The sequence below is a fragment of the Catharus ustulatus genome, chromosome 17, assembly GCF_009819885.2.
Source record: "Catharus ustulatus isolate bCatUst1 chromosome 17, bCatUst1.pri.v2, whole genome shotgun sequence".
In the NCBI taxonomy this organism is placed as follows: Eukaryota; Metazoa; Chordata; class Aves; order Passeriformes; family Turdidae; genus Catharus; species Catharus ustulatus.
In genome coordinates, this window is record NC_046237.1 from 8,963,901 (window position 1) to 8,982,999 (window position 19,099).

A 19,099-nucleotide genomic window follows, 5' to 3' on the forward strand; every position below is an offset into this window, starting at 1 on the left:
GCAACTTAAAGTCTGAATAATTTGACTTACATTCATCTTCCCTCAAGACCTTTTGATGTTTAAAAAAACCTAACAAAACTCTGTTTTCAGTGTCAGCTGTACATGCTCAACAAGCATGTCTGAGTAAAGTACTGTAATTTTTACTTACATGCTGAAACATGAGTGGTCAGCAAGCCAAGGAGTCACAAGCAGTTGTGTAAAAATAGATAAAAAGCAGATGTGAACAGTTGGCCTTGTATTCTGTGCTGGAGAAGGCTCAGACATTCTAGATGATAATCACTGTAGATTTTATTCTCACCATCCCTACACTTTACAAGTTCAGGAAGCTGAGATTTAAAATCCAAATAAATCAAAAAACATAAGAATACAACTAAAACTAATTTTGCTCTTAAGTTTCATGCATATACTTAGCATGCAGTATTTGCTCTTACTCAAATTAAATGTAACTGATTTCTACATTTTCTCATGTCACCTCCCTCTTCCAGCACTATCTTGCAATACCCACACACACTGGATTTTCTCCACTTTGCCTTCTTTCTCCCTACAGAAAATCTGGTATCATATGTACTTTGCTTTTAAACATAAATATTTAGTACCAGTTATCTTTGTTGCTGCTATGTTTTCGGAGGATGTTTCTGCTTCAGCAGAATATCTGCTCCTATTTTTATTCATGTTTTGGTTCTGTGCCCTCTTTAAAACCATGGGAATTGTTGCTAGACTGAGGGGTTTTCCCCTTTTAACAGTTTCCCTGCCTCTTGGCAAGCACTGATCCAGAGTGCATGTGTGTGAAGCTGAGGCACAGCTCTTCCACTGCACAAACATGGTTATTTAAGCCTGGTATTGGTTGTCCCCACTCCTCTCTGCATCTGAAGCCTTAAGAAGGGGCACAGCAAGGCCCCTCTGTAGAAATGTGGAGTGGCAGCCTGGTCAAGGTCACCTTGGGGCAGTTTCTGCTGTGCTGCTCTTCAATAAAGTGTGCAGAACCCTGGGAAGTGTCTGGACTGGTGTTACATAAACCCAGAAAGGATTGGCAGCGTTGGAAGGGCACATTTTCAGTTGTGGAGCAGGACAATGCCACAGACCCAGAGTGTCCAGGGAGAGGGGAAGAATTGAGGAAATCGTGGAGATTAAACTAGTCCAAGATCTACCCTGAAACTGAGAGCTGAGAAGTGAATTCAGGTTGCCAGAAAGCCAGGTGGGAGGGAAAAGCCTGAGAGCACCTTTTGAGGGCACACTTCCTTGGTGTCCTGAGGAGGACTGGAGTAACTGCTAGTGAAGGAGGAAGGAAAAGGGGAAAAAAGACTAATTCAGTCATTTTGTTTTCTGCCTGAACCCCTGTTTTTGCTGGTGCTTAAGCACAGCGAGTGCTGCCTGTGGCAGAGCAAGGGCAGATATTTTGATTCTTGTGAGGTTTGCAGCAAATGTACTGGAACGTTGCTGCTGACATTTGCACAGCACAGCCCAACCCCTGGGGGTGAATGATGGGCCCTAAGGGAGGCCCAAACTTATTGTTTCCATCAAAACCTTCTCAGTTCAGCTCATCCATATCACTCTGATAACGCAGTGACTTCTTTTTGCTGCCTGCCTGAAACCTCAGGATTTATTGGAAAACTGCATCTTTGGGAATGCCTGCACAGCACCTTTAGCTTGATTGATGAGTAGAGATGCCCTGGTACAAACAGTGCTGAATGCAGCAGCCCTATTGCTCCCAGCTGCTGCTGTACCTGCCCCAACAAGCCTGGGGTTTTTTTCTGTGTGTGGATGCTCTAGGATCTGTTCATAGTTAATCTACAGAATATGTCTGAAATGTTCTGAGAAAGTGCAAGTGGACTTGCAGTGCTCCTAGGGCTTTCCTCTAATCAGATCCCAACTCTCTATTTCCTATCTCAGCAGACTCACCCTGGGTGTTTTCCAGCAGCTCCCCCACTCCCAGCACTTTACAAGTCCTTGTCCCTCTAGTTTCAGGACTAGTTCAACTGAAGCAGCATGCAGAAGGGCACCCTGGATCAATGACATTTCTTTCTTGCCTTACGGAAGCCAAATCGAATCCAAGCTGAGCTTTACACTGGCAGATACTGAATCAGGCCACTGGGGAAAAAAAATAAATCAATGGAGCCGTTTCTAGAGCCTGTTTTCCAGCCTCTCCTTCTAAAACAGGCAGGGTTCTTCTGTGCCTGCAAAGCCCTGTGACCGACTCCATCCTCCTGTTCTCTCATCTCTGTGACCTTTGCATCAGCTCTGAGATGAGACCCTCCCCTGGATTCAGTATTTCCAAACTGCCAGCAGCCACAAACCTGCTGCGATGGCACCTTGTGCCAGGGCTCTGCCAGTGCACAGATCCCACGGGCAGCCCCACACCGACCCCTCTGGGAGTCAGAGAAGCTGTGTTGAAGAGCTGGGGATGATCTCAAGGTCACACAAGGTCAGGGCACCCCTAAAGGGGGCTGGCACTCCTTGTGCCCTTCAAGCCCTGCTCAGTTTGGCAAGCCAAAACCCAGCAGAATAAATAAACCCCTACAGAGGCACAGTGAACCTGCAGGACCCAGAGGGATGCAGCAACCTGTCCTGTTTTACTCCCACAGCGCAGCATTAATTCCTCACAACATGTACCACTAGATGGGGCCTTCTGGACAGCGACTCAGCGAGAACAGCTGCTGCCTGCTCAGCCTGCTCCCTGTCCTTTCCACACCCACTGTGTCCCCTTCCAGTGCAAGGAGCCCCCAAAGACGCTGCAGCCGGGGGAAGCTGTGGAGCAGAGGGCAGAGTGGTGCTGCATGAGGGTGCCAGCTCTTCAAAGCACAGTTTTCCCCCGTTTTTGCAGTCCCCAAAGCAGAGGCCAAGCAAGAGTCTGTCCCTGTGGGTGTCCCTGAGGCCAGTTCAGGGACTTGGGAACACCTGGGCTGTGGAGAGAGATTGTTACTGGGGGCTGTTTCCTACGGGGGTAGAGAACAGGGAGCAGCCAGGGCAGAGCACAGCACTTCCCACCCCTCTCATCACCTTCCTGCACACCCTGAGGAGCAGAACACCACAACAACCAAATAACTCATTTTCATCTCCCAGTCCTTAGCAAACTGCTTCTTGCACTATATTTATGCTAGGCACCAGTTTGGCCCTGCTCCTTCTCTGTGATCCTGGGTAAAGCATGCCTCAATTTCCCTACTTGACCCAGATTTTCCAAACTTTGCTGTTTCTAGCCTCACCAGCCCCAGTGGTTCACACTGAGAACTCTCACACAGCCCTGAGACACAGGCTGGCTCCCTGTGCCTGCACAGCCCTCTCCCCCATCCTCACCTGAACCTGCCCCTACCCTCCCCCTGAATAGACAGGCTTTATCCCCTGGCACTGGCAATAGTTCCAAGGGTGGGAAATTATCTCCAGGCTCCCAGATTGCTGGAGATGGGGCATGACAAAACCAAGTGTCATAAAGCACAAGTCCAGATGTCCAGGTCAATGTGTTCAGCTGCCTACACACCTGTGCTTGCAAACCTCTGGGTGATGCTTATAGGGCTGGGAGAGCAGCAGCTCCAGAGACCCCAGTGCTCTCTGAGTCTTCTGGCCAGTTTGGAATTGTGACACACCTTGCTAATTCTGGAAGCGACCCCCAGCTGTGTGTACTTTGTCTGGTTTGGGCAGTCACCCTGAGTCCTGGTACACACCAAAGGCTCCTGGGCTCTGCCCTTGTGTGGGCTACATAACAACCAATAGGCAGAAATTAATTTGGGCTCTCAAAAAATAATTGAATACTTTTAAAGAGCCATTGCTGCTTCTTTGCAAGCAAGAAGATTGCAAGGCAGGCACGACACCTGCTAGGCATTTTAAAGCCAGTGTCCATCACCGTGGCTATTTATGACACATCCGCCATATCTACAGTAAAAAAAAAAATAAAAATCATAATCTCTGCTGAAAAATGTTCTCGAGGAGCCGCAGGGGTTGGAGCTGCCCCGGATTGCCGAGCTGGCAGGCAGCAGGCAGGCAGGAGCCTCCTCTGCTGACTCCTCTATTGAAGCGATGCGTGCACGTTTCCGTGGGAGCCCCGCCACGAGCGGGGCCGGGCTGCGAGCCCAGCCCCAGCCCCAGCCCCAGCCCCAGCCCCAGCCCCAGCCCCAGCCCCGGCACCATCCCCAGCCCCATCCCCGGCAGCAGGCTGTGCCGTGACCCCGCGCCCACCGCCCCCGGCCGGGCAGCCCGAGCTGCCCCGGGAGTGATGGGCTGGCAGGAGCCCATGTGATGCTGGGCTAGCGCCGCTCGCTCCCCGAACCTCTCCCGCTCGCTCGCTCGCTGTCATGGCGACTCCCAATAATGTTACTCCCACCAACTGCAGCTGGTGGCCCATCTCGGCGCTGGAGAACAACGCGGGGAAATCCACGGAGGGGGAGGAAAATCACGACCCGACGGACCCCGCTCTCAAATCCCAGGACAGATTGGTTTTGTACCACTGGACCCAGTCTTTCAGCTCACAAAAGGTAAAGGAAACAACCGCTCGGCCGGGCTCCCGGGCGAGAATCACCTGCGGGTGCCAGGGCATCCCTTTGCCTCGGGAGGATGGATGCGCTCGGGAGAGGGCGAGGGGCTGGCCGGGGCAGCAAGGCGCGGCCAGGCAGATCTTTGTACCTTTAATAACATTTAGCATCTGCCCGGGGAGGGGATGGGGACAGGCATGGGGATGAGGATGGGGGGGCTCAGCCGAATCTTGCCTTTGCTTTGGGATCACGGCTCGCCCCGGGAGCCGCCTCGGCTTTTGTGCTCGCTGCCAGCCCCGCTGTGGCGTGGCCGGGAGCGCAGACAAAGGCAGAGCCGGGCCGGGACCACCCTGGGGCTGCGAGGGGAGAGGCAGCCCCGAGCCGGGCTGGTGCCCAGGAGAGGATCCCGGACCCCAGCACGCAGCGATGATTCACCCCTCACACTGCAGCAGCGCCCTGGAAATTCTATTCCCGGGATGCCCCAGCTACAAATCCCATTTTCCAGACAATAGTAAAAGCTCATTTCTCAGCACAGCAGCTGTGTAGCAAGCCCAGCCTTCTCCCCCGGCCCCAAACCCCCATCACCCCTAAGCCATTAATACCATATGGGCTATTGGGAGGGGTGGGTGGCAGAACACCAAGTTCTCCGGTGCCAGGGCCTCGGCGAGCTCCGGAGCCCGGCGGAAGGCCGGGGCAGAGGTGCCGGTTCCTGCGTGCAGACACAAAGGAGGGAGGATGCCCAATGCAGCAGGGTGGCTGCACGGGACTGACAGCTCGGGATCCGCACTGGCGGGGATGCTCGTGCCTGTTCCCCGCGGAATTCCCCAGGAATGATTTGTCACCCCTGCCTGGGATCCCCTTTTGGGGTGCTGGCAGGGGCTCCCCTTGCCCTGAGGCACTGGGGGAGCCTGGGCTGCCTCATGCCCAGCTGCTGCTCCTTCCTACCAGGCCTTCAGCCCTGAGAGCAGAGCAGGGAAGCACGGGGAGCTTGAGCCTGGGTACCCCAGGTGGTACTGGCTGAGGTTTATTTATCAGCTGGGAAGAAAAGGCCAGGAGTGGGTTGCAGTTGAGGAATCCAGGGCTTTCTCTTGTTTGACTTTAAAAGAAAAAATTAACTTGCCAGTCCTGTGAATAATTAATGACTAATTCTCTGGGAATTCTGAAGTACTCACAGAAATGCTTATATATGTTAAATTGTATTTTTAGCTGCTGCCAGTTGTATGAAAACAAGTACTTTTCCCTTATTCAGTGGTTCTGTAAAACATGGCTTTCGCACATCCCCTGTGGGCTTTTCTTTTTTTTTTTTTTTTTTTTTTTTTGTGTTTGACATACTTAGTTCATAATAGTTATGTTTTATAACCCAGAAGCCTAAAATTCCATCCCTGAGTGCATATTCAACACCATCTCCCACGCAGAGCAGAGCAGCAGGATCAGCCCTGAGGGCTGGACATTGGGGTGGGGATGGTGATGGTGTCCCACATCCAGCCTTGCTCCTGCCCCTCTGCAGGGCTGGAATCACCTTTCCACCCCTGAGATGTGTGTGTGCCACCCCTGCCATGCTGCTGGCAGGCCCAGGGCTGGAGGAGGGCAGCGGCAGGGGAAGGACAGACAGCAGGTTTGACACTAGAGGTGTGAAGGTGCTGGGTGATGCCCTCAAGCTAATGTCAGCAGGAGGAGAAGGAATGCAGGGTCACAGGGGCTACCTGGAACTTCCCATGGAACAGAGCCTTTACCTGCTCAAAACGTGCTGGTAAAGCCAGAGTTCAGTCCTGAGAGTGGGACATACCTGAGTCAGCATCCAGGTCTCCTTCAGCCAGACTCATTGGGTGCACATGCAAGGCATAACACTGCTGCAGCCTCTGCTTCCCCCTCTTCCTCCTCTTTCTCTTCCTCAGGTCTGTGCTGGGCTATGCTGGGCTGCACAGCAGCATCACTCATTCTCCCCCAGCTAGGGAGCTCCTGCCTCCCTCCACCCACTGCTGAGGGATTGACTCTCAGCCCTCCAGCTCCTCTGCCTGTCACACAGGCCACCAGGACCAGGGAGGATGGGCCATGATTCTGAGGAGACAGGAGGGGTTTGGGGATCCCCTCTTTGCTAGGAGAACAAATTCTTTCTTGGCTGCCTGGATTTTGCAGCTGTCCCATGGCAACAGCTGCCTGGCTTCTTGCAGGGCAAGCGTGATCCTGGCTTGTCACTGTGTTTAAGTTTCAGGGAGGGGTCTGGGGGTGTGATGGGGTAGGGGGGACTGGAGACCAGCAGGGTGTGTGGGGCTGAGCCCTCTCTCCCTGGCTTGTCGGCCCAGGTGCGGTTGGTGATCGCAGAGAAGGGGCTGCCCTGCGAGGAGCGGGACGTCAGCATGCCCCTGATGGAGCACAAGGAGCCCTGGTTCATGCGGCTCAACCTGGGCGAGGAGGTGCCTGTCATCATCCACAGGGACAACATCATCAGTGACTACAACCAGATCATCGACTACATGGAGAAGAACTTCACAGGAGGTAATGCAAGGCTGGGCTGTGCCTCAGAGGAAATTCGTGTCTAGTCCAGATTCTGTTTGCTAAACAAATCCACTTTTCCTTTAAAGTTTCATCTTCACACCAGGAGATCAGCAAGCCACCAGCCCTCTCCAGACTTTTATGTTTCCCCATGAAATTGAAGAATTTCCAGCAGAAATACCCCGCTGGAGGGCTCTGAGGAATGTGGTAGCTGAATCCCCTTTTTCTGTCCTGGAAGTCACACTTCCAAACCAGACAATTTCTCTCAGTCCTCACGGTGCATGGTGGCATTTCACCAGAGTCCCCACTGGGGACTGACTTTAGGCACATTTGTGCTTTGGTAGCTGTATAAAGGGCCATAAGGCCTCTGCTGAGAGGTGGGTGTAAGCTGTGTGCTGCTGTCCCCTCCCTGCTTCCTCAAGGACTCCTGGCCATGGCCAGGGGACCCTGCTGTCCCTGCTGCTGCTGTGCCTCAGAGAAAACAGCCTCCCTAAAGCCAAAAACAGCCACTGGTGCTGAGGACCACGGGAGGATGATGTGACACAAACCCAGAGGAAGGGACAGCCGGGAGAGGGAAGCTCATATTCCCCCTGGAGCAGGGCTGCAGGCAGCGGCACCCCGGGATGCTGAGACAGAGCTCAAAGTCAGCTCTGCTCGGCAGCTGTGGTGAGCAGCCTCTCCCTGGCACCTCACACCCCTTCACCCTCATTCCCCCAGTCCTGTTCGCCCCAGCATCCATTCCCTTGCAACAGAGATATCAAAAACATCTCAAAATAGCTCTGGAAGCAAGGGCGCCTTGCCAGCTCAGCTGCTGTCCTCTCCCGGCCCCGCCACTGTGCTGCTGCTCCGTGCAGGCACGCAGCTCCCTCACCAGTGGGGCAGCAGGGAGAATCCCACACCAGCAGCAGCTCCCAGGGAATGGCAGCTGCTTTCCTGCCTGGCAGCAGCCCCAGCACCAAGGGACATCAGGGAGCATCAGTCCCTGCACCGCTTCACCTGGTCTCTGCAATGGGCAGGTGGTCTGACATATGTGACAACAGGCTGTCCCCAGCAGGAGGGGGACACAGAGCTGAGTGCTGGGAAACTCCTGTCGTTGAGGTTTTCCAGCCAGGTGCAGTTTCCTACCTCTTTGCTGAGAAATGTAGAGAGGAAGCTCCAGGAAAGAGGGCCCAGAGCATCACTCCCTGCTCCATGCTCTGTTCCATCCTGTCACCAGCTGCCAAAAACATTGCCAGGATGTGGCAGTGCTGGTCTGAGGGGGAATCAGCCACCTTGCAGAAATGTGTAGAGTTTGAAAAGGCCTTTACAAGGTATTTTTACTGAGCTGTGTTTTCTCCTGGGCTAAGAGCATGGCCTTTATCAGCTGCTTACACACGCTGGGGGCCAGCTATCTACTGATAGGGTGGTATGTGGAGAAATGTTTTCCTTCCCCCAAAATAGCAGTGAATAGTGCCAATAAGCCACATTTGAGGGTGCTTCTCATTAGGACACTGCCCAGCAGTGCCCAGAAACCATTGATGAGTTGACCAGGGCAATATTTCTTCCAGGCAATAGTGTCCTCCAAGGTCTGCACCTCCTTGCACAGCCATATAGTGCAACAGCAGCTCCTATGTGTAGGTAGCTGTGGCAGGTAAAGGCAAGTCAAGCCATCCCAATGAAAAACCTCCCTGGAATGTGCTGAAGGACGTGGGCTGGTGGCCAGCACGCTGCTATTTCATTGTGGTTGCTCCATCTTCCTGTGGGATGGGGCAGTCCCTCTGGGTGTGCTGTTCCCAGCCTCAGCCCCTGCTGCCCAGGAGCCCTGTGGAAGGAGCACACAGGCTATAGGTCAGTTATTGTTTCATTCATCTGGTCACTTTTCCCGGGTGGAAAATCCCCACTTGGAGAGCTGGAGCCCAGGCAGTGAGCAGCCCATGGCAGGGAGGAGCCACCAAAAGCTCCCTTTGCTCAGGGGACAGTGACACTGATACCTCTCAGTGGAGCCTTCCAGCAGGGACAGTCTGGGTCAGAGCCCTGGGGAGATTTCCAGCTCTGGAGGTACCAAAATTTGCCAGGTTCTCATCCAGCCATGGCACCAGCAGGCACGACAATGGCACGGCAAGATCCCTGCCAGGCGGGCATTGCCATGCCTGCAGCCCAGCTCCTGCCACCAGCAGCAGGGCTGGGCAGAGCACAGCTGTCCCTTCAGGCCCTGAGACAAGGGCCTGCACTGGTCACATCTGCCAAAACCCTTCTGCCAATGTGCCCTAACTCAGGTGAGACACTGGCGTGTGGAGAGCCCAGTGCTGCAGACAGGATGTGAGCAGCAGAGTCAGAGTCCCAGTGATGGATTTACTCACTACCTGTGAGCTGCTTTCTGCAGACACTATAAATATTTATGATCCCTTAAAAAAACTGGGAGAGTTAAAAAACTTGGGGGAGACGAGCAAAGTTTTGCTGCTTCTGCCACCTGCCTGTATTTTGAGCTGAAAGTGTAATAAAAGGCACGATGCAAACTGCCATCCATGGAAAGTGAATAAAACCCAGCAAGGCAGGGAGAGCACAGCCAGCCAGGGCAAGGGATGTTCCTGCAGCTGAGACACTGGCTGAGCATGGAGGGAAGATACACTGGGCATCTACTCCAATTGCCCATTTTTGGGATTTTCAAGGAAGCCAAAGAGAATGAGGTACCTCACTGCCACTGGAGTAAAGAATATGTCACATGGGAGATCCTAAACTCAATCCCCATATTTTAGCTCTTTTCTGCAGACCAGGAAGATTTTCCTCCCATCCTAAGGGATGTGAAATTAGAGTGTACAAATTCAGAGGCTGGCTGCACTGACCCCAGGGAACATGAGGGCTGTGGGGCTGGGTAGTGACATCCCTACAGTTCCCTGTGACCCTGAGGGTTTGCCCATCTCGGGGCACGGGCTGGCTGCACTCCTGGCAGGGATGGCAGCAGGGAGGGAGAGGGCAGAGCATGACAGAATGGAGTGAATGCTCTGCCTCAGCCAGCCCTGCTCTCTCAGCACTGTCCAGAGCAGGCTAACGAGGCGCTAAGGAGCCCCTGTGCCCTGGCAGGTGCCGCTGACACCTTTGCTTCGCCCTGCAGAGAACGTGCCGCAGCTGATCCCCGAGCCGGGCAGCCTGCTGCACTCGCGGGTGCTGCAGTACCGGGAGCTGCTGGACTCGCTGCCCATGGATGCCTACACGCACGGCTGCATCCTGCACCCCGAGCTCACCACCGACTCCATGATCCCAAAGTACGCCACCACTGAGATCCGCAGTAAGTCTCCTTCCCAGCGGGGCTGCCCAGGGCTCCCAGTTCCTTCAGGCTCCACAGCCCAGCCAGCCACCGTGCCCCTGCTCATCTCTCCTTTCTACCGAAGCAGGCAGGGACAGAGCTGGGAAATGGCAAAGCACAGCTGATCTGGGAATTGCAGGCACCCTAGAGGGACTTCCTAACTCAGGGGGTGTCTGGGCTCCCATGGGCCATGCAGGCTTCTCCTCAGCTCTTTCTGGGGACAGGAATTTGCCCCTCTCCCTCCAATAACTCTAAGGGCAAAGGCAGGAGAGAGCAGCCAGATTGAGTTGCAGGCAGTGGATGAATCGGCATAAGTGTGTGTACCTGACCTTCAAGTGCTCATGAAACATTGACGATGCTTAATATAACTCAATGGCAGGGATTGCTCCTGGAGAGAATGCCTTGCCAGAAAAGTGACCTTGTTGGGAGGGTTTTGGCGTGTCCCAGGTGTCTCCCTCCCTTTAGGCTCTGGCCCATAGAAAACACTGTTCCCACCCCCATCCCTTCAGCTGCCTGGGTCCCAGATGGTCCTGCTGAGGTGGGATGTACCTGTGCACAAAGAGAAATAGGCATTTCCTGAGGTGCAGCTTGTGGTCTGCCCTGCCTCTGACACCCATGACAGACAGCTTTCCCCATGTCTCCAAGTGTCACCTCCATCCCCAGACCCTGGGCTGATGTAGGCCAGAGCCCATCCCTTCCCCACAGGGTGCTGCTGTGATGGCTTCAGCCCCCATCCACCTCACATCACCTCCCCAGCACTCTGCCAAGGTCCCTAAACACATCTCCTTGTCCAAACCTCGTCACTGGTGGCATTTTCCCCAAGCCACTGGAGGGGTATGAGCAGGTCTGTGTGATGATGTCCTTCCTCCCTGCACATCTTCTGCCCTTAAGCAGTGGCTCAGCTCCCTGCTGCAGTGGGTGCCAAGGGAAATCAATGTAGCTGTGTCCCAAGGAGAGGGTGAACCAAGGTTCCAGGCTCTCCCAAGGGGAATGAAATCAGGATGATATCCAGGTTTCCATCAGAGTTACATCCCCAGGAGAGCTGGTTGGCAGGCTTAGCAAGCACAAGCTCATGGCAGAAAACAGGGGATTTCAGCATTTTATGGCAGTGCACAGCCTGCTGCTGGCTCCCACCCCAGCCAGCCCTGGCACCTCCCGCACCAGCACACTGCAGAGCCAAGGCTCCCCTGTTGGAGGGAGCAAGCAGGGAAAGACAGATGGTCCCTGGCAGGAAGACATTAGCTCTACTTTGGGAAATTTATGCTATCCCTTAGGTGTTACTCTGCCTCTAGGATTCCTTTCTTCCTTTCACTCTGCTCCTTTGCCTCCATACACTGGAGCCAGCACTGCCCTATGTGAGTGGTGGATGGGATGGCTGTCAGAGCCACATCCCCTCAGATGTGGAAGCACAGCAGCAGCAAACCTTGAATTTGGCCCATTTTAGCTCTCTGGGGTGGTTTTTTCTTGGTGCTACAGCAGGATGTGGTGCTTTGCTATCAGACACCCATCCCCCAGCCTTTCTGTCTGTCTCTCCCCAGGACATTTAGCTAATGCCACCACAGATCTGATGAAGCTGGACCATGAAGAGGAGCCACAGCTATCTGAGCCTTACCTCTCCAAGCAGAAGAAGCTCATGGTGAGTGGGTCAAAGCCACACACATCCCTGGTGCTGGGGGGAACACGACCCAAAAACCTGCCATGGGACCTGATGCTTTGTGTCCCTGCATTTGTTTATTCCCCATTCTAACCCCGCTCTCCACCCAGGCCAAGATCCTGGAGCATGATAATGTGAACTACTTAAAGAAGATCCTTGGAGAACTTGGGATGGTGCTGGACCAGATTGAGGCTGAGCTGGAGAAAAGGAAATTGGAGTACCAAGGTAGGCACTGAGCTGTGTTTATGGGTTGGTTTTCCACACGAGGCTGAGGTGCAACACCAGAAAAAGCCAAAAGCTTTGTACCTGATGAACAACTCCCATGGGGTGACTGCTGGTAGGTCTGGGGCTGCCACTGGGCTTTCCTGGTTTTGGGTACACTGATGTTGTTGCAGCCATGGTCTTACTAACTAACTCTGGCAAACCATCCCTGCAGGCCCTTGTGCTCATGGGTGCTCTTTGGGAGCCCCAAAGTCATCCCAGGTGAGGGCAGGTGCCCTTTGCCCCAGCAAGGGACTGGCAGTGACTGATGCTCTGTCTGGTTTAGGAAGGAGCAGGCTGGCCCCAGACACTGCGAGGAGCGCTGGCTGCTGAAAGTGCAGAGATAGGGACATGTGCCACAGCCAAGCACCTTCACATCACCGGGCTGTGGCACTTCCCAGAGGAGCATGGGCAGGGAAACCCAGGAATGTGAATGTGAGGGGCTCTGCGGGGGAGAGCCTTCATAGAACCTGCGTCACACGCCAGCAGGTGGGAGAGAGGGACACCAGCCATCCCTGACATCAAACACACGGTGCTGGGAGCCTGCCAGGAGCAGCCCTGGCAGCCAGGGGTGCCTGGGCACAGCTGGGCCCTTGTCCTGCCATCACCCCTGGATGACGCCGTCCTTCTCCTCTCTTCCCCGCTGCTGGCAGGGCTCAGAACCCCGGCCCCGGGAAGGTGCCAGCACCACTGTGCCAGATGCAGAGCAGAGCCCAGACACAGCTAAAGGGATGGTCCCACAGCTGCCCCTGCCCCCGGGGCCATGGGGAGCCGTGCGTCACTCCCAGGGCTCCCGGAGGTGCCGAGGTCGGGCCCTGCAGGGCACCGGGCTGGGCATTCACCACGATGTGCTCACAGGGGCATCCTGCCTTGCCCTAATTCCCTCAAACACCCTCATTAAGCGGTGTGAGGGCCGGGACGGCAGAATTCAGCCTAATGAGGTGTGCTGGGAGGACATCCCGGGTGCCTGGCACAGGGATCCCTGCTGCTCCAGTGCCTTCAGTCCTTGTGTGCTGCTCCTGCCCTCTGCTCCAGAGCCCAGACCCCCACGCTGTGCCCATGGCCTGGGCAGGATCTCAGCAGAGGCCGTGACCCCCGCTTTGGCAACTGCCCAGAGCTGCAGAGCAGCAGCTGCAGGCCCACACAGCCCGGGCTGGGCCATGCAGGAGGAGAGCCCTGTCCCAGGAACCCGCTCAGCCAGGACAGGCTGATCCCAGCTGTGGGTGCAGAGGGGAAGAGCTGCCCTTGCTGTGCTTCTACCCCACCCGGTGCTGGGCAGGGGTGCAAGGGGCTGGGGCAGCCCACATCGGGGTCCAGACCTCACCCAGAGCCGGGAGGGGTAGTGGTGGATCACAGCTCTCTCCTGAAGTCTCACATGTGCTTTCTCCCTCCCCTGCAGCAGTGCCTGGAGTGAGGCAGCGCCTCAGTCCTGCTCCCCTCACCTCTGAGCAGGAGCACCCACAAGATCCCCACCAGCCCCAAGAAGCTCTGGCTGCAGCACCCCCACAAGTCATTAGTCACCGAAAATATTTATTGACTAATTATGCACAGGCAATCTGTCCACTGGGCAGTGCCTCCAGCAGGATTTGGCAGGCTGCCAAGCTGCTACAAATGAGGGTTGCTAATTACCCGTAATTGCCCCAGCCTGGTGCTGCAGACAGCCCTGCAGCAGCAGTGCCTGCCCTGGGCTGCCACACCAGAGCCTCTCTGCTCTTTCCTGATAGCCAGGACAATGAAGAGACCCAGAATCAGGAATCTGGAGCAAAGCTGACTGAGGGGGGCTATTTGTGTCCCTTCTGATGTTCTTTACCTGCACCTCTTTCATTTTCCTCAGCTCCATCCCAGCCCAGCTTCTCGGTACTGAAAGGGCACTGGGGGAGAGCTAAACAATATCCTGGCCTGCAACTGCTTTTTCCAGCCTAACAGCAGCTAGGTTTATTTTTGGATGTCTCTCTAGCGGGGTTATTTCCAGGATCACCCCTTATCAGGGGCTCTTAACCCTCCAGTGTCTTTCTTCAGGTCCTGCCCTCACACTGAGCTCTGTCTCCCCAAAGCCTGGCCCTTGGCACAGATGTGCTGCTGGTTTTGGTGTCAGGGTCCCTGGTACAGAAAAGAGAACAAAGGCAGAACCTCCCCAGCAGCACACAAGGGAGAGCAGCCAGGCCACCCAGCAAATGGTTTTGATTCCTGAGGATTTCTCACATCCCTAAAATAGGCCAAGTTGACGTGACAGTCCTGAAGCAGCCCCTGGTGCAGCCAAGGGCAGACACTGCTGCTCTCCCTGACACAGCAGAAGGGGTCACTGCACGGCATCTTCCTTCACGGGGACAAAGGGTCTTTTCCAGGGACCTCCTGGGCACAGGAGAGTGTAATCTCCTGCTGCTCTTGACTTGGGGGAGAGGCAGCAATTTGTATAATTACACGAGCTATAAATGATCATCTCACATTCCCAGCTTTTGGCACCCCCCTACCCTCCATCACATAACCTGGTAGATGGGCTCTGAGCTCCTGGCCCACCAAAGACCTGGGGAAAACCAACCAGATTTAATACAAATACTGCTGCCTATGTGGACCTTTTGAGCAAGATTTTAGTGCCCACCCAAGGGATTCTTACCTTTGCTTGTCTCCTCTCTCTCCAGGGCAGAAGTGTGAACTTTGGCTCTGTGGATGCGTCTTCACTTTGGCCGATGTCTTGCTAGGAGCCACCCTGCACCGCCTCAAGTTTCTGGGACTCTCTAAGAAATACTGGGAAGATGGCAGCAGACCTAACCTACAGTCCTTCTTTGACAGGATACAGAAACGCTTCGCCTTCAGGAAAGTCTTGGGAGACATACACACCACGCTCCTCTCCGCAGTGGTACCCAACGCCTTCAGGCTGGTCAAGCGGAAACCGCCCTCCTTCCTTGGAGCCTCCTTCCTGATGGGATCTCTGGGGGGAATGGGATACTTTGCTTATTGGTACTTAAAGAAAAAATACATCTAGTGCTGACTGCTTGGTGTTTAGTTTGGTGTCTCTGTGCTGTGTGAAATTATGATGAAGCCTCAGTAACTGTAATGAAATTTGAAGCAAGGTAATGAATAATTATATTGTTTAATGTAACATTCCATAGTCTAGAAGTAGAAACCTATACTGCAAGGAAATAAGACAACAACAAACAACAACAACAACAAAAAAAGCGTCAACTTGTAAATGCCTTTTTTAGGTTTAAGTATTCAACTCCAAGGAGAGGCTCAACGGGAAGCGGCACTGCCTCCAGCACCAGCCAGCTCCAGTGGGAGAGACAGGAATCCCAGGAGGCTTCCCAACACACAAGTTGACTAATGGGACTTGGATACTTGGTCCTGTGCATTTGTGTTTCCAAATTGTTCACTGGCCACATTTCACACATGCAGGTAGTGGGGACTTTCTTCTTCTAGAAGGCGTTGTGTTGTCGTGCTCAGAGGCTTTCCTGGGAGCAGGGTGCAGTAGCTGGTCACAGTCAAGGTGGATTTCTGTTCTTCAAGTATCCATTTTAAAAATTATTTTCATTAAAAGGAATATTTTTTATTGAGCTGCTCTTAGAATGTATCCACTTTCTACGTCTGGTTTTGGTGGGCTTTTTTTTAAAGAATTTAATGTCTGTCTTTAACTGCCGCACTTTTTTCTTGAGATAAATCATTTTGACTTTCATCCTGAATTCTGGCACATGAAGGAGATTATTGTTTTAAGCCTTTTGGCTCCGTCTCTTGCGTTTTCTTTCGCGGATTTGCAAAGCATCTTTCACCAACTGAGCATATTTGGACTCTGAAAAAGTACAACCATTTTCAGAACTTTTCAGCACTTTCCTGAAGGCGCTTTGGCTTTCTTCCATCGGGGGCTCTTTCCTGTCATTTCCTCGCTGTGTGTTTTCTTAGGGACACTTTGCACAGAATCACGTTGATGACTTTCTTGTGCCTTTTGCATGCTGGAAAGAATAACGGGCCTCACTGCTACTCATGCTTTGGAAACTGAGATCCTCAATAAACCATATGGGAGGAGTAATGGCTTTGCATCTCTAAATGTGTTCCACATCCTTCTGGTCCTAGTGCAAGGCATGCCCGAGGGCAGTGGGATGTGCAGGTGGTGTGTGCCTTGGCTCAGGTACTGCACTGGTACAAAACTGGCATGGAAATTATATATATTCCTCTTCCAACCAATAATTTCTGTCAGTGCTCAGCCTGCTGGTTTTCCAGGCACTCCCTTGGAGCGATCCCTGGGAGCCATGCTGCATCTCAGGGCTTGGGAATGTATGCTAAGTGTGGCTGAAATAATAGGAATTGCATTTGCCCCTGATACAAAAGTTATCTTTATGTATTTGAAAGCAGCAATCTTCCCCAGGACCTTTTGATACAACCCAGCAGCAACAGAATTTGGAATATTTAGCAGGAATTACAGGGGATGAGCACACAGGGAGTGCAAAATGCACACATTTATAGGGTGCTTGTCATAAGGCTGGTCTGACAATACAACAGGCTGTGTAGCTGCAGAGGCTCTGTGCTATCCCTGTTACCTCCCCATGGTTGGGGCTGCATTTAAAGTTGGTGTGTGAGAACCTAAATCCACCACCTGCACGTGCACATCTGGCTCCTGCTGCTGAGGCTGCTGAGGGAAACCTTGCAGGCACTCATTCTCCCAAATGCATTCAGTATTTGCTTTGTGGAACTGATGACTTCAGAAGTAAGAGTTATTTTCCTTCTTTTTGAAGAGGGGGGCAGGAGGAGCTCTGAGCTCCTCCCTTTTGCTGAATCTATAAGGAGTAAGAAAATGAACTATGGGTTATCCTCTCCTTGGTCATTAGCTGGTGATAAACCCCCCAGAAATATTTATAAAGATACACCAACATGAAACCCTCACCAGGATTTCACCCTTTTCCCTTTGTTTGTGGTCCTACACACACTCCCCAATGATCTCCAAAAGCTGAGGAAATGCACACACCCAGTGTAGAAAGGAATATTAAAGGGTTACAAGGCCAAGAAATCCAGAGGGAAGGAAAGAAAATACTTCCTCCATTCCTAGGATTTCAGCCCAAGAATGAGGCAGAAGGAAGCTGTTTAACAAGACTGCTGCTGTTTACTTTGCTCCTTAATTTTATTTATTTTTGTACCTTAAACCACAGAATAAATTCAAAGTCATGGAGCAAATCGGACCTCTAAACACTGGAGAAAATAGGTGTGTGTTTTGTTTGGAGCACTCTGTTAAATGCAGTTGTTAGAAGGAAGCCAGGCAGATCCAGCAGCTGGAACAAAAGCTGTCACCAGTGCTGCACTCTGGGCTGCTGGGAAGCCACTGATGCTGTAGTGGTGGATTTTGTACAGGTTCTTAGATATAAATAGTCAATAGCAAGCCTTTGTCCTAGACCAAATTCTAAAAAACTAGAAAAAAAAAAAATTGGTGCCACTCCCTGTCACTGAGCCTTGTTTTCCTGCCCTGGTAATGAAAAAGTACCAGAACTTTGCTCCAGGGAAAAGCAATCGGTGAGAGAGATAAAAGACAATTTCTGTGGCAGGCAGAGGCTGGATTGATGTGTGAGATCCCTCAGAACCAGTGTCAGAGCCCCGATCAATCCACATTAGCCCGCTGCAATAAGCAGCCCTGTGGTGATTGCAGGCTGTCATTGTAAAAAGCTGCTCTTGCTCCAACTGATCTCAGCCTGACCAGACCTTTTCTGCTCCAGTTCCACTGCAAGGGGAGCCCACTGCACGACCTGGCCAGGAGCCAGGCACTGCCTGTTCACTGCCAGGCCATGTTCTGTACACACTGACATGAAAATGATGGCAAAAATCTGTTTCTTCCCTCTAGGAATTTATGCTTTGCTCTTGGCGAGGTGTGGGGTAACAGCAGCACCCAAGGGGAAAGGCTGGAAGGTGAGGCACCTCAGAGTAAATAATTTCATATTTTAGACAAGAGGGAATGGCTCCTGCTGCATCCTGCACCCAACACTCCTGTGTGCCTGACCCAATCCCAGCCAGGGTCCTTCTTTACTCTCGATGTAAATTTGCTTATTTATGTAATTTGCTTATTTACCCAAGCAAATTTTTATCCTTCAAAATCCCTGTGTTTTAGAGACAAATATGCTTTGAGGCACCTCAGTGCTTTAAAATCTGTATCTGTGCTGAGCTGTGGAACTTGTAATTATCAGAGGGATGAAAATCAGGGGCTTTATGTCAAGTCCAAGCACCCCTGAGATGCAGCCTCATGACACAGAGTCTTTCCCTCCTGCCTCCCAAACCTCTTGTTTAACAGGTTTCCAGTGGTCACATTTGCAGAGCTACAGCTTCTGAAATCTTTTTACTCCTAGAGGATTTGCTCAAAAGACTCGATTATGAGAATTGAAGCTGTACATGTCAGCCTTACTGCTGGCTGGCAGCGCTCTCCTGTGCTTGGCAAGGGATGGAGACGACCTCTCCGTGCAGAATAAAGGATTTCAACACCAAGCTGGCCAGAGGACAGGGAACACACCACAGAGCCTCTCACAGCTTGCCAAAGAAACTGAGATCAAGAGCAGTCTAAGAATATCTAGTGACCATTTGGTGGCCCTGTCAGAAATTATTTTCCAAGTGTTTCTCTGTTTTTGAATGAAAAAAACCATCCTTACCACCTGACTGCAATTTCAGAATCCAGGTACAGAGGGAAGAAGGATGGTGTAAGAGCTGCTCCTTCCTTCCTTTCTGCCTTGAAAGTAAATGAAGGATTTCCCCACATAACACCAAACAGAAAACATTGAAGCTTGTGAAAATATTTAACATCTGGTTGTGTTTGGATCACTGCTGTCATTAGGATCAAAGCCAAAACCACCCAGACTGGATCCACAATGCAGGCAATGACAGCAGCTAAATCCCTCAGGTTGCTAAAAGATACATGAGATTAAAATAATGTGGGTTAATATCAAGATAGTATTTTTAGATGGCTAGGGATAATATAAAATATGA

The 19,099-nt window shown here is 52.4% G+C and overlaps 1 protein-coding gene across 1 annotated transcript; it reads left to right on the forward strand.

Moving 5' to 3' along the window:
* Positions 1 to 4,097: 4,097 nt before the first annotated feature.
* Positions 4,098 to 16,172, forward strand: GDAP1L1 (ganglioside induced differentiation associated protein 1 like 1). The gene is made up of 6 exons (XM_033075135.1): positions 4,098 to 4,463; positions 6,764 to 6,956; positions 10,045 to 10,218; positions 11,775 to 11,872; positions 12,001 to 12,115; positions 14,791 to 16,172. Exons 1-6 carry the CDS (start codon positions 4,284 to 4,286, stop codon positions 15,132 to 15,134), a joined length of 1,104 nt encoding a protein of 367 aa, XP_032931026.1. The 5' UTR covers positions 4,098 to 4,283; the 3' UTR covers positions 15,135 to 16,172.
* Positions 16,173 to 19,099: the final 2,927 nt, after the last annotated feature.

Bases quoted from the DNA above. Each gene is read 5' to 3' on its own strand.
- GDAP1L1 (XM_033075135.1), top strand. From the start codon at position 4,284: ATGGCGACTCCCAATAATGTTACTCCCACCAACTGCAGCTGGTGGCCC. The intron at 6,957-10,044 runs GTAATGCAAGGC...TTCGCCCTGCAG, and splicing joins GGAGAAGAACTTCACAGGAG to AGAACGTGCCGCAGCTGATC. The intron at 12,116-14,790 runs GTAGGCACTGAG...CTCTCTCTCCAG, and splicing joins AAGGAAATTGGAGTACCAAG to GGCAGAAGTGTGAACTTTGG.